The sequence below is a fragment of the Hemiscyllium ocellatum genome, chromosome 6 (assembly GCF_020745735.1).
Source record: "Hemiscyllium ocellatum isolate sHemOce1 chromosome 6, sHemOce1.pat.X.cur, whole genome shotgun sequence".
Classification (NCBI taxonomy): Eukaryota; Metazoa; Chordata; class Chondrichthyes; order Orectolobiformes; family Hemiscylliidae; genus Hemiscyllium; species Hemiscyllium ocellatum.
This window is the reverse complement of record NC_083406.1, coordinates 94638163-94653861: the sequence shown is the minus strand read 5'-3', so window position 1 is coordinate 94653861 and position 15699 is coordinate 94638163. Positions and strand designations below refer to the sequence as shown.

Here is a 15699-nt window from a genome sequence, read left to right as displayed (position 1 = left end):
TATCTGTTATTTTCTCTTTTTCTTCTTTCTGCAATTTGTTTCTTTTTCTCTTTCTTTCTTGGCTACTATTAATTCAAGATTTTTGATTCCTAACTGAATTTAAGCTAATTCTAGCACTGACACATCAATATTAGGTTCCCTGCTTTTAATTCAAAATGTTGGATAGTCAATTTTAGGCATCTCATTCCCATGGAGTTTCACTGTGGGAAATGAGTTATACAGCATTACCAGCAGCTGTGATCACAACACTTGTGGATGTTTTTGATGGGATAGAAATATTTTGAATTTAAAGATATGTCAACTTTGAGCTTGAGGACATAAAAACTGGGAATTGTTGTGAATATATTACATGGATTGGAATTTCAAAATGGCTTTGACTGTTGCTAAGATTTTTCTGGGAATTGAAAACATGAAAACAGATTATTTAAATCTTTGACAAAGGTTACATAAGAACATAATATAAGAATTAGGAGCAGGAGTAGACCATTTGGTTCTTCGAGTCTACTCCATCATTCAGTAAGATCATGGCTGATCTCTTTGTGACCTCAGCTCCACTTACCTGCTCTCTTACCATACTCTTAATTATTTTAACATCAAAGGAATTATCTGTCTTAGCTTTAAAACCAATTACTGAGGAAACCTCAACCACTTCACTGGGCAGGGAATTCCATAGAATCACAACCTTCTGGGTAAAGAAGTTCCTTTTCAATTCAGTCCTAAGTCTGCTTCCCCTAATTTTGAGGCTATACCCTCTTGTCCTAGTTTCACCCATCAGCGGAAACATCCTTTCTGCTTCTATCTTATCTATTCCCTCCATAATCTTACATGTTTCTATAAGATCCCCCACCTCCATTCTTCTAAATTCCAATGAATATAGTCCCAGTCTACTCAGTTTCTCTTCATAAACCAACCCCCTCAACTCAGGAATCAACCTTCTCTGTACCTCTTCTCGTGCCAGTACATCCTTTCTCAAGTAAGAAGATCAAAACTGCACGCAGTACTCCAAGTGTGGCCTCACCAGCACCTGGTACAGCTGCAACATACCCTCTCTGCTTTTAATCCCTTTAGCAATGAAGGACAAAATTATATTTGCCTTCTTAATTACCTGTTGCATCTGCAGACCAACCTTCTGTGATTCATGCATGAGGACACCCAGGTCCCTCTGAAGAGCAGTGTGCTGCAATTTCTTACCATTCAAGTAGGTAAGTTACATTAAGTAGGTTAGCTGATATATTGAACATAGAGATAAAAGTGGTTTTCATAATGAGGGAAAACAGACGATGATAATTCTCGACATGAAAGTCAGAGTGGGTACCTGTCAGCTGCAGTTTGCTGCTTGCTCCTTCAGGTTTACATCTTGGACAGCAGTCCCCAGTATCTTGGGATAAGTGTACTCAATGGGTGATATCAGCAACCCCAAACCTCGTCCCACCACCCCCAAGTCCCTAAAGGGCTACAGCAAACGCGCACGGGCTGTCAGGGTCATGCATTCCATATTATTACAGTCTGGGCAATGAGCCACTGAGGCAAATAATTACATTCCAAGTTGAGAGGAAACCACCTTTTGTACTTTATGCAGCCTATGTGACCTTAAATGATCTTTGTAAATTGTGGCCCAGAGTTGATACTTTTTAAGGTTATCTGTGATTACTTCTGCTTCACTGAGATGACTAAGATCAACATGCAAAGATCAAAGACATGGTCAAGACTGCTTGTGGCCAGGATTTAAATCCCATATATTTAGTCACTGGGCCTGTACTCTCTAAAGTTTTGAAGAATGGGAAGTGATCTCATTGAAACTTAGAAAATATTTCAAGGGATAGACGGGGTAAATACAAGTGCGATATTTCTCCTGGTTAGGGAGTCTAGAACCAGGGGACACAATTTAAAAATAACAGGATGCCACTTCGGTGTGGATGAGGATTTTTATTTAACTCAGAATGTTGTGGAGCCTCACTCTTTGACTTTGTTTAAGGTAGAGATTAATTTCTGATTACCGGGCCCCCTACAGGATTATAGGGATAGGGTGAATAAAAGTCTTGAATCACACATAATCAAATTGATGGGCTGAATGTCCGAATCTGTTCCTACTTTCCTGTGTTCCTATGTTCCCAGCATAATTTCATTGGAACTTTGACAAATTGATCTCGCCCCAGTATAGTTTATTGTCACTCTGGGCATGGTGCAATGAAGGCTGAGAGGAATCGAGGAAGAGTAAATGCTCCTGCAAGTCCAGGAGCAGTAGCAACGTTGCTCAGCTGCCATATAAACAACTCATAAATAAATTGTAACCGAAGTTGCTCTCAGGATGCGGTGAAGCTATAGAAAGCACAGAATCTATTGCTCTCATGGCCATCTCTTCCAGATGAGCAAGGCATCTTGTTCCTACATATGGAGTAGATGCTGGGAAACCATCAAAGAGGAGAACTCAGGAGACGTTATTAAAGCCTCTACAACACAATAGGACAAAATGTTTGGAAAGGTTACAAATCAAACTTCAAGCACACCGGATAAAGGGATGACAATGAGAAGTGGGACAGTAAATAAGGACTAAAGGTGTTGAATCTGTATGCATGCAGTATACAAAATTTGTAAATGAGCTTGTGGTGCAGATCAAAATTGGCAGATATGATGTGGCTGCAAGGGGATCAGGACTGGGAGCTAAATATACATCCTATCAAAAAGACAAGCAGGTGGTCAGAGGGAGTGGAGTTGCCTTACTAAAAAGGAATGAAATTACATTAATAGCAAGAAACGATGTAGAGCCCAAATGTTGTAGAATTGAGGAACTACAAAGGTAAAAAAAAACATAATGGGAGTTATGTCCAGGCTTCCAAATAGTAATCAGATGTGGGGTACAAGATACACCAGGAGATAGAAAAAGTGTGTAAGGTTACAGTTATTCATGGGAAACTTCAAGATGCAGGTGGACTGGGAAAATCAGGTTGGTGGTGGGTTGCAAGAGAAAGAATTTGTGTATTGGCTACGAGATGGCTTTTTTGGAGCAACCTGTGGTGGAGCTCACAAGGGAACAAGCAATTCAGGATTTAGTAATGTGCAATGAGGCAGACTTGATAAGGGAATTTAAGGTAAATAAGCCCTTAGAAGGCAGTGACCATAAGATGATAGAATTTACTCTGCAGTTTGAGAGAGAGAAGCTGGAATCAGATGTAACAGTTTTACAGTTTTATAAAGGCAACTGTAGAGGGAGGAGCTGACCAGAAGTGACTGGGAGAGGAGCCTAGCAGGAAAGACATTGGAACAGCAATGGCAGGAGTTTCTGTAAGTAATTTGAGAGATGTAGCAAAAATTCATCACGAGGAGAAGGAAGTATACTAAAGGAAGGACGAGGCAACTCAGAGGTGAGTGTGGTGGCCATCACCAAGGAGAAGGTGCTATAAAAACTGAAAGGTCTGAAGTGGATAACTCACCTAAAGCAGATGGACCACACCCCAGAGTTCTAAGGAGATAGCTGAAGGGATAGTGGAGGCATTAGTGGTGATCTTTCACGAATTACTGGTGTCAGTGAAGGTCTCAGAGAACTGAAAAATCACGATGTAAACCCCTATTTACTAAGGGTTTAAGACAAAAGATGGGAAATTACAGGCCAATTAGCCTGACCCCAGCTATTCGTAAGATTTTGGAGTCCATTGTGAAAGATGAAATTTCTGAATACCTGGAAGTGCATGAGAAAATAGGGCAAAGCCAGCATGGTTTCATTAAGGGAAGATCATGCCTGACAAATCTGTTAGAATTCTTTGAGGAAGTAACAAGTAGGTTAGGACAAGGAGAGCCAATGGATGTTACCTACTTGGACCTCCAGAATGCCTTTGACAAGATGTTGCTAAGTAAGATAAGAGCCTATAATGTTAGAGACAAGGATAGAAAATTAGCTGTCTGGAAGAAAGCAGAGAAAGGGGATAAAAGGATATTTCTCAGGATGGTGGCTGGTGCTGTTCCACAAGGCTCAGTGTTGGGATCACAAATTTTCACTTTATACCTTAACGATCTAGATGAAGGAATTGAGGACATTCTGGCTAGGTTTGCAGATAATCCAAGGATAGGTAAAGAGATGTGTAGGTATTGAGAAAGCAGGGAGGCTGCAGAAGGATTTAGACAAGTTAGGAGAATGGGCAAAGAACTGGCAGATGGAGAACAACATGGGAAAGTGTGAGGTCATGCACTTTGATAGGAAGAATATAGGTATGAACTATTTTCTAAATAGGGAGCAAATTCAGAAATCTGAAGTGTAATGGGATTTGGGAGTCCTAGTCCAGGATTCTCTTAAGGTAAACTCAGTGGTTGAGTTGGTAGTTAGGAAGGTAAATGCAATGTTGGCATTTATTCAAGAGAATTTGAATATAAAAGCCGGGATGTACTTCTAAGGCACGAGTCAGACCCATTTAGAGTTTTGTGCTCCATTTTGGGCCCCATACATCAAAGAGGATATACTGGCCCTGGAGTAGTCTGGGGGAGGTTCACAAGAATGATCCTAGGAAAGAAAGTCTTAAAATATGAAGAACTTTTGAGGACTCTGGGTCTATACTCAATGGAGTTTAGAAGGATGAGGAAGGATCTAATTGAAACTTACAGAAGATTGAACAGCCTGGACAGAGTGGTTGTTGGGAAGATGTTTCCATTAGCAGGAGAGTCTAGGATCTGAGGGCACAGCTTTAGAGTAAAGGGAAGACCCTTTAGAATGGAGCTGAGGAGAAACTTCTTCAGCCAGAGAGTGATGAATCAATGGAATTCACTGCCACAGAAGGCTGTGGAGGCCAGGTCATTGAGAATATTTCAAACAGAGATAGTTAGGTTCTTGACTGTCAAGGGGATCAAAGGTTAAAGGAGAAAACAGGAGAATGAGGATGAGAAACCTATGACCCATAATTGAATGGTGGAGCAGATTCAATGGACTGAATGGTCTAACTTCTGCTTCTTTGTCTCATGCTCTTATGATCAAACTGTCATCTGCTAGAGTAAAATTTGAGAATTTAAAAAAAATATTTTGTGGGATATGGGTTTTGCTGATTGGCTAGCAATTTATTGCCTGTCCTTGTTTGCCCTTGTGAATGTGGTGGTGAGCTGCCTTCTAACTGCTGCAGTCTGTATGTTAACGGGTGACCCACAATGCCCTTCAGGAAGGAATTCCAGGATTTTTACCTAGCAACACAGAAGGAACTTTGATAGATTTCCAAGTCAGGATGATGAGTAGCTTGGAGGGGAATTTGCAGGTGATGTTCTCATGTATCTGTTGCCCTTGTCTTTCTGCATATGAGTGATCATGCATTCAGAAAGTACTGTCTAAGGATTTTTGGTGAATTTCTGCAGTTCATCTCGTCGAAAGTGCACACTGAAGGAATGGGTGATCATCCTGTGGCTGTCAAGGTGATAGCTGTACCAAATATTTATGCAACTTGTTCCTTCCAAGGAATCACTGGAGACCTCTGTGGGATCTGTCAATTCTCAGCGCACAAATGTATCAAGGCTATTACAATGTGGTTGTGACTGGTACACCACTTCAGCTTATTTTCCTGTAACAAGGTCAGTGCTGCAGCCTGGGCAGTAGCTTTGTCAACATAGCTGGCTTCCCATAGGCTTAAGGCGCAATAGACTGTAAACATAACACACGATTATAACATCGTTCCATTCCATCTATATATAGATCATTAGTGATCCCTCTAATTTAGTTAATGGCTCTGCGGACCCCCAAGGCCCATGTGAGGCAGTGACATGGGTGTAAATGCTGCAACTGGAATGGCCATGTGAACAAATCACCAGAGGGGCTGTGGGGTACAACTTAGTGAGAACATTGCAAGTCATCTGTGATCATTGGTACCACATCTTAGAAGTCTGTGTCAGATAATCTGGAAGTTGCCATAATGCCTATACTTCTGAGATCTCTGCAATTCCTGCTTCATTTCATAGTCACTATTTTAAAGCAAAAGTTTTAAATCCAGATTCACTTAATCAATTGAACTTAAATTCTGCAGCTATCATGTCTGGACCATTTGACTGGACCTCTACCTGTCCAGGGCGCCATGGTGGTTCAGTGGTTAGCACTGCTGCCTCATAGCAGCAGGGACCAGGGTTTGATTCCATCCTTGGGCAACTGTCTGTGTGGAATTTGCACATTCTCCCTGTCTCTGTGTAGGTTTCTCCATGTGCTCCGGTTTCCCTATATGGTCCAAAGATGTGCAGGTTAGTTGGATTGGCGATGATGAAATGTCCATACTGTCCAAGGATGTGCAGGGCAGGTGGTTTAGCCATGGAAAATGCAGGGTTACAGGGATAGGGTAGGTGGGTGGGTCTGGGTAGGATGTTCTTCAGAGCATCAGTGTGACTTGATAGGCTTAATAGTCTGCTTCTACACTGTAGGGATTAGATGATAACCCGAACCAGCTATAACAATTCAAAACAGGTGTTAGACAAATTGTCCTGATAGCAATATTATACAGTTACAATTTTCTCTGTGGCTAACACTAGCTTCAAAGACATCAAAAGATTATATTGCAATGGTGGTGTTAAAGAAAATTGGTTTTACTTATCATTAACTATAAAGTGACTCTGTATTTGCAGTACAAATGTCCAATCTGACTCCTTAAGCATGGTTATACTGCCTTGGGAAATCTGGTTGGGATACGGACAACAAAAAAATCTTGACTGTTGGTTCAAGCAAAAACTGCTACACCAATGCTGCTGTTTGTAGTTTCAGGCAGCCTAAGAACTGGGATATAGTTAGAAGAGCTTCCTAAGTATTAATGTTAGAATGAACGGATATGAAGTGATAGTTTTACGCCACTGTGTAGGCCTGGTTGTTTTGCAGATTTCCTGAGCAGAAGTAGTCACAGTATATTCCTTATAACTTGTGATGGAATATTTTTATGTAAAAGGCATGGTAGAATTCAAACTCTATTGAAACTCGCTTTCAACAGAATTTATCATTTTAAAATTAATTCTACCTTTTAGTGGTCACTCCTTTATGTTGCAAGAAGCAATGAGATGAAGCAGTAATGAACTGAAAGTTAAGACTTTCAACAGGATTATTGAGTGTGAGGTTAAGTTGAAGAATTCAGGCAGCTTGTTTGAGTTGATAGCATACAGTGTCTCAGTAACATCATTAACAACATAACAAGACATCAATTGTTCTTGTTCTGCTACATTTCAGTTGTTGTTCTTGTTTTTGTCACTTCTGTAACTTCTCAAAAAAATGATTTTTTCCGGTAGCAGACATTTGTGTTCTTTAGCGTAAGGATCACAGTCCTTCTTTAAACAGATAATATTATTCTATAATTTCCACAGCAGATATTGCTTTAAATTGAAATTGTAACCCCTTTTTAATCCAATTAGGCTGCCCTCCCATGTATATTTCCTCTAGCTTTAGAAGATCACCATTTACTTTCCCTTACCACAGGTCGGAGATACGGTTCTGAAGAATTTTCAGTTTTGTACTGTTCCTTCATGGAACACCAGAATTAAACTGGGTAGCAAAATGTATTCATGTGGAAGACTTTATTCACTCAGTTCAATTCCAGGTTATGGAAATAGAAAAACTGTGACATTGTATTATAACTGCACATGAAGCATTTTAGTTACTGCTATAAGGATGTGTAACAGTATCATAAGGATGTTGAAAAACAGTTAATCCCTTTTAAGTGCTTGGAAACCACAGTGATTTTTACCTCATGACTGTATCCAAATTTTAGAAGCTCATCTCAAGCACTAGGGATCTGCTTTGGTTTTACTATAATTTAATATGATTTTAGTGTATTACCTTTTATTTCTTAAACAGGGACATGCTTGACTTTTCCGCTACTGATTTGCGAAACACAGTATCTCAACTGGAAAAGCGATTAGACAGTATTGAAGATGAAGGTATGTAATAGAATCATGGAGATGTACAGCACGGAAACAGACCCTTCAGTTCAACCTGTCCATGCCGATCAGGTATCCTAACCTAATCTAGTCCCATTTGCCAGCACTTGGCCCATATCCCTCTAAACCCTTCCTATTTATATATCCATCCAGATACCTTTTAACTGTTGTAATTGTACCAGCCTGCACCACTTCCTGTGGCAGCTCGTTCCATATGTGCACTACCCTCTGCCTGAAAAAGTTGCCCCTTAGGTTCCTTTTATATTTTTCCATTCTCACCTTAAACCTAAACCCTCTAATTTTGGACTCCCCCCACTCCAGGGAAGTGACCTTGTCTGTTTATCCTATCTATGCCCCTCATGATTTTATAAACTTCTATAAGGTCACCCCTCAGCCTCTGACACTCCAGGGAAAACAACCCCAGCCTGTTTAGCCTCATCCTATAGCTCAAATCCTCCAACCCTGGCACCATTCTTGTAAATCTTTTCTGAACCCTTTCAAGTTTCACAACATCCTTCCGACAGGAAGGAGACCAGAATTGCACGCAATACTCCAACAGTGGCCTAACCAATGTCCTGTACAGCCGCGACATGACCTTCCAACTCATGTATTCAATACTCTGACCAATAAAGGAAAGCATAGAAGAAAAGTTTTAATCATGCAGAATTCTTTACTTCAGGCATAAACACTTTATTTAAAATTTAGAAATAACTTTATGAACACAATATAGCATGAAAATGTAATAAGAGCTATTTTTAAAAGTTCTGTTTCCATCCTTCTTTAGGAAATGAATGGAAAACTCGATATGAAACACAACAGGAGCTGAACTTACAGCTAGAGAGACAAATTAGAATGTTGGAAGAAAAAAAGGAGTATATTCGTGGCAATCCGACAGGTAAATACTTGCACAATACTAATACCTAAACTTCTTTTGTAAAATGCTGTTTATTTTCTGTACATAATATCAAATAGCTTTGGATCAATTGAGTTTAACATAATGAACATTGGTGAAGATTGTACTAAAATCCATTATATCAAAAGGAGACTAGAATTTACAGAGGAACCTTGATTATCCGAATGAGATGGGCAGGCACTATTTTGTTCGGATAATCGATTATTCAGATAATCAATTTTACCTTAAACAAGGGAAGCCATATTGATCTAACACTATACTCTACTGGAGAATTTGTTTAAGTCTATAATTTTAATGAGTCTACCATTTAAACAAACTAATCCTTGCAGTCTGCAAATTACAGGTTAAAATGAGAAGGACTTACCATCACATAAATACTGTATGTCAAATCCCAGCATTAAATAAGATCCCAAACAGCTTCTACGATTGCAAGAACATGTCAGTTTCCAGGAACTCAGTTTTGCAATAGAAAAACAGAAGCACCACCTTGCACATGCATTTACATTCTCTGCCATTTTTTTAAATGAATGGCCTGATAAAGTGATGGGAATACTGTCAAACAATTACTTTTGCAAAGGGCTGTGTAACCAACCTTGCCTAAAAAGTATCCAGTTGCTGATGCTTGAGCTGTTTGTGTTTTTTTTGTTTTTTTTTCCAGCGTTTTCACATATTCTTCAGGATATATAAATCGAATACACTTACCTCTTTGATGTAACATTTTTGTGGAACCTTGAAATCTTCTTTGGATAATCCGAAATTTGTATAATCGATATTTGGATAATCGAGGTTCCTCTGTGAATTAAAGTTTCAAAAATAAAGAAACAAATAAATGCTGTGGGTTGTTTATACAAGTAGAGTAAACATCGGTTGATCATTTTATCACTGAATTATTTTGCTTTAAATTATTTTAGAGTTCTGTTTTGTTTATCTTCTTTCAAAGCCCAGATAAAAATACAAGTAAAGTAATTCCTGAGAGATGCTTTTTTTTTCCACTCTATTTATAGACAGATTGTCTTCGGTACGTTCATATGAGGAGATGCCAGTGGTGAGTACAATGAAGTTTTTGACTTTGGTCAGTCTTCACATCATTGTGTAAGCAGCTTATTCTGATGTTAATAAGCAACCCCCTGCCTCCCAAAGTCTGTCCCCACCAAATGGAAGGCACACATCTGGAGTATAGAATAGACTAGAATATTTGCAACATGCCTGGATGAGTGCAATTTATATAAGTCACAAAAAAAACTCAGTGCTTTCCAGGATGTTTAGGCCCATTTGATTAGCACCTCATCCACTACCTTCAACATTTCTCCTTGGCAGTCTGTGATTGCAGTGGATGACATCAACAAGATGCATTGCAGCACCTTGCTCAGGCTGTTTTGACAACATTGCCACCTGTAAGTTCTTTCTAAAGTCATGTACCATCCTCAATTTGAAGTATATTTTCGGTTCTTCACTGTTGACAGATCAGAATTCTGGAATTTCTTCCTCAACGTCAATGTGGATGCACAAAACTAGACAGAGCTCAGTAGTTCAAGAAGGTAATTACCTTCCAAAGGGCTGTTAAATGTGGCCAATAAATGCTAGCCTTGATAGTAATGTCCACATCCCATGGATCAATGAATTAAAAAAAAGAACAACATCTTCATTATTTTTAGAAACATAGAAAATAGGAGTAGGCACTCAGTGCATAGATCCCCTTCTGCCATTCAACATGAACATGATTGTTACTGTATCTCAATGCCATACTCACGTGTTCTGTCTCCACATTCATGATACAATTTAGCTTCTAGAAATCTATTTCTTAAATATATTCAGTGACTTCACCTCAACAGCCTTCTGTGGTAGAAAATTCTACACGGTCAGCACCTTCTGAATGATGTATCTTCTCTTCATCTCAGTCCAGAACTGCCTCGTGCATATCCTGAAACCATAACCTCTTGTTCTGGACCAATGGTACCCAGAGCAGAAGTAGGTCATTTGATCCATCGAGTCTGCACCACTATTCAATAAGATTATGAGGCTGATCTGATCATCTTTAACTCGACTTTCCTAAATTTTGTCCATAACCATTGAATTTCTTACTGATTAATAATCTGAATATCTCTACCATGTATATACTTAATGACCCAGCTTAGACAGCCATTTGAGGTAAAGAGTTCCATATATTCTCCTACCTTCAAAAAGACAAAAAAAAACCTCCTCATCTCTGTCAATTAGTGACCCTTTACTCTTAAGATTATGCATATGGACCCAGATTCTGTCAAGAGGTGAAACAATCTGTCTGTATTTACCCTGTCAATCCCCCTAAGAATGTTTTAAGAAGGTCATCTCTCATTCTTATAAACTTCATTTAGTACAGGCCCAACCTACTCAACATCTCCCCATAAGGATCCTTTCATATGTGGAATCAACCTATTTAACATTTCCTTGATTGCCTCGAGTGCCAAAATAAATTTTCTTCATCAAGGGGACCAAAATTGTTCACAGTATTCTAGTTGTGGTCTGACTAATGCATTGTATAATTTTATCAAGACCTCTGCATTTTTACAACCCCATTTTATTCAAAATAAAAGCCAACATATGTTTTACCTGTCCTATTACCTGGTGAACTTGGATGCAAGTATTTTGTGATTCATGCACAAGTACACAATTCACACCTGAACTCCTTGTGACATATGAATTAGGATCAGATCAAATGCCCTAATATTTCTTTATGGACGCAATGTCATATTTTGTTTTCTAAGGCTATTGTGAAGTGCCATGAGATGCTCTATTACATTAATAATTTTCACTTTTACAACAGTTTTGATGTTGTTGAAATAAAGTACAGAAGTAAAAATAAATAAGAAAAGTTTCCTTTCTGGTAAATGTGGAATTCTATCTCAGAACTGTGCACTTGCTATGGCCATGTGCACCATAATTGCTCAAGTTTTCCCAACAGTTAAATGAACAGTGGTATGTCACTAAATACCTCCATGATTTCTGTGTTTCTGCCCACCTACCAACCCTGTTAATTACTGCCACTAGAAAAGTGGAAGTAGCAGTCCATTAAGGTGGTGCCACACAGGCAGGAAGAGATCTGCAAGATCATGCGAGATGAGATTCTGCAATTCAAGGATTCGTTTTCTCCAAATAGATATGACCGTTTCTGAGAATTTAAAGCTCTTGTAAGAAACTTTCTGAAAATTTAATGGGCTTCTTATAGTGAATAATAGATCCTCTGCCTCTTTGGATTCCACTGTTCTCATCATTTGATGATGATAAGGACACAGATGATGCTGGGAGAAAGCAGCCTGATGCTCACAAGCATCACTCAATGTCTGAGCATCCAAAAATGGTGCATACTGAGTTCAGATAATTTTTCTTACTAACAAAGACAGTGATACTTCATTACGGAAGAATGCCAGTTGTTAGAACCTGAATTTCAGCTGCCTTGCAATGAGACATTGCATGTACCATCTCTAACCCAGCCTGTCTCACCTTATGAACATACTGTATTCCGTGGACTTATCAAGCTGCCCCTTAAAAGTGTCTATGCTATTTGTCTCAACCATTTTACACGGCAGCAAGCTCCAAATTCTCACCACTCTGTGAGTGAATGATTATATAAGTAATCGAGTAAAAAGTGAGGTCTGCAGATGCTGGAGATCAGAGCTGAAAATGTGTTGCTGGTTAAAGCACAGCAGGTCAGGCAGCATCCAAGGAACAGGAAATTCGACGTTTCGGGCCAGAGCCTTCCTGATGAAGGGCTCTGGTCCGAAACGTCGAATTTCCTGTTCCTTGGATGCTACCTGACCTGCTGTGCTTTAACCAGCAACACATTTTCAGCATTATATAAGTAATCTTTGGTTTTACTAGTCACTGTCAAATGTCTGTTCACACCTGAACCCTATATTTGCATAACGGTCAAACAACTTTCAAGTTTTCTTCTGTCAAGAACAGAGAATAGACTCCTGGAACGTAGGAACAAGAGTAGGCCACACCACCCATCAAGCCTGCTGTATCATTAATAAGATCGTGACTGGTCTTTGGTTTATTTTCGTGTGCCTGCCTTGAACCCATGCCCCTTGATGATCTTTCTTAATAAACATTTATCCCTCTCCGATTTAAATTTAACAATTGAGTTAGAATTGACCACTATTTGAGGAAGGGAGTTCTAAATCTCCACTACTCTTTGCATAAATAAGTGTTTTCTAACATCTCTCCTGAATGACCTGACCCTAACTCTTAGACTGTGCCCTTGGTTCTAGAATCTTCAACCAGTGGAAATAGTTCATCATTGTCTACCCTGTCTTTCGCTGTTAATATCCTGAAAACCTCAATTAAGTCACCTTTTAACTTACTAAAATCTAGAGAATAATGGCCTAATTTTCTAAACTCCCCTTATAATTTAACAGCTGAAGTCTTGGTATCATCCTTGTGAACTTACTTTGAAGTCCCTCCAGAGCTAAAACATCCTACATAAGGTGTGGTGCCCAGATCTGCTTATAATATTCTAAGTGCGTTTTAACTAGGGGTTTGCATAACTGAGGCATAACGTCTGTATCCTTATACTCCAATTCTTTACGTATGAAGGTCTGTATTCCATTAGCCTTCTTGACTATCTTCTGCACCTGTTCATGGCATTTTAAAGTGCTATGCTCCTGTACACTCAAACTTCTTTGGACATCCGTTGTATTTAACTCTGTGGCCTCTTAAAAACTATGCATTGTTCTGCTATAATGCGTGTTTTGTCACTGCAAATTGGTTATAACACGATTGATGAATTGTGGATGTTGTTTTGATAACGCAAACTTTCTACTCTATGGGTTTAGCGATTTTTCTCCAGCGATTTTCTACAGTGTGACTTTCTATAGTGGTTTTTCCATAGCGTGATTTTCTATAGCATGAGGTTGCAGAGGAACACAACTATCGCTTTATAGCAAAACGATCTGTACCCCCGATCAATCCTTTTTCAGTCCGTGGGGGGAAGGAAATGAAATACAGTTCTAAAAATGTAACCTTGCTAGTAATTATGATCTCATTGATAATTATAGAATTCTTTGGGTATAAAAGTCCTAGGCAAATAAACTGCGTCATCCAACACAGTGAGATTAGGGTTAACCGTATTTTTTCTTCATTCCTAGTGTTATTTTAGAATCTGTTGTGTGAGATTTTTTGTGTATCTGAGTCACTTTCGTGTGAGGACAGCTGGTGATCCAGAATTACCATTTCATGAGAAAATAATTAGACACAATTTCCATATCAATCTTTCCTGCAGACCTATGCGTGGGTGTGAAAGCATCCTTTGGCAGTAAGTGTGCTAACCATGCAGAGTTACTATTAACTCCTGACATAATTTTCTGTGTTCTTGAATGGTATTTCCTGTCAACCGGAAGATGTGCTGCAAAAACATCTGAGCTAATTTTCTCCTGTTCCCTCCCTCCTGAAGATATTGCCTCTTGTGATAGTACAGTCCCACTTGTGATAGTCTGTACTCAAGAGATTACACATTTGGAGAAACAACAAAAAAAAATGGATTGAGAATGGTGAAGAGAGGACATTACAGAAAATCTTTGTTATATCTTTGCTCGGCTCTGCATGCATACACATTTATGTATATTCTATTAAATGCAAACTCTACTGGACAGCTTGGAGGATTTGAAATGACACTCCTAATCTAAAGATCCTTAGGACAATTATCATGATATATTGTTCCAGATAAGATCATTATCCTCGGGAGAGAAAAGATGAAATTTTCCTAACTTAATGTGGTTAGTAACATACTATTTTACTAGGCTTCTCCTCTGTGTCTTCCTTTTCATTGAGTCATTGACTTCTCAGTTAAGTGCTATCTCTCAGGTGCTAACACATTGCCCAAAGGATAGTAATTCAATTTGAGCTAAGCTGGTAGAAATCTCAGGGTAAAAAATGAGGTCTGCAGATGCTGGAGATCACAGTTTAAAATGTGTTGCTGGTTAAAGCACAGCAGGTCAGGCAGCATCCAAGGAATAGGAAATTCGACGTTTCGGGCATAAGCCCTTCAACTGGTAGAAATCTCAAATGACATTTTCTATAACCTTTTAAATCAGACACTGTGGATAGAATCTTCTCAACTTAGCTGATTCTTGGACATAAGGACCATTGGCAGATCCTGACATTGATAGCTGTCAGGTTTCATAGGCTGTATCTGAGAGCTCCATGGTTCAGGTTGGGGTTAACTAAAGAGGCTCTCATTTGCCCTGTCTCCAGGTTTCTGATGGACTTTGGCCTCAGTGTGCAGTCTGTTCACTTCAAGAAGATTCCACTCGTGCCCCCTCAAATGGCCATTTAATTAATCCCAATGATCCATCAGCTGCTGCCATTTGTGTAGTTGATGTCTATCTGACCCTGGAAGAAGTTAGAACTGCAGATGTTGGAGATCAGAGTCGAGAGTGTGGTGCTGGAAAAGCACAGCAGATCAGGCAGCATCCGAGGAGCAGGAGAATTGATGGTTTGGGCATAAGGCCTTCATCAGGAATCTGATCCCTCTTCCAAGCAATGTTGATCAAGGCAGGATCAGACAGGAAAAAGTGTGGTGCTGGAAAAGCACAGCAGATCAGGCAGCATCAGAGGAGCAGGACAATCGGCGTTGCGGGCGTAAGCCCTTCAACTGCAATCAGATTCTCCTGCTCCTTGGATGCTGCCTGACCTGCTGTGCTTTTTCAGCACCACACTCTTGCCTGTCTGACCCTGCTTTGATCAACACTGCTTGGAGGAGGGAACGTGCAAAATATAGGACGTGGCACTCAACTTTCCAAAACTCCCCACCCTCTTGCTTCCAAAGCTCACTCATAAAGCTCCATAATCTTATTCTTCTGCTCCTTGCATATCAGAGAATAGTGCATCTTGGATGATTACGTATATCACAAATCTGCTAAGGTGCTGTTTTAGTT

At 39.5% G+C, this 15699-nt stretch overlaps 1 protein-coding gene across 1 annotated transcript in view; it reads left to right on the top strand.

The window, feature by feature from the left end:
- The window catches only part of ccdc169 (coiled-coil domain containing 169), a 64233-nt gene that overhangs the window by 9954 nt on the left and 38580 nt on the right, over positions 1-15699 (top strand). The window contains exons 2-4 of the mRNA XM_060826981.1: positions 7790-7872; positions 8657-8767; positions 9790-9830. Coding sequence (XP_060682964.1) covers positions 7790-7872; positions 8657-8767; positions 9790-9830 — 235 coding nt within the window. The remainder of the gene's footprint in view (positions 1-7789; positions 7873-8656; positions 8768-9789; positions 9831-15699) is intronic.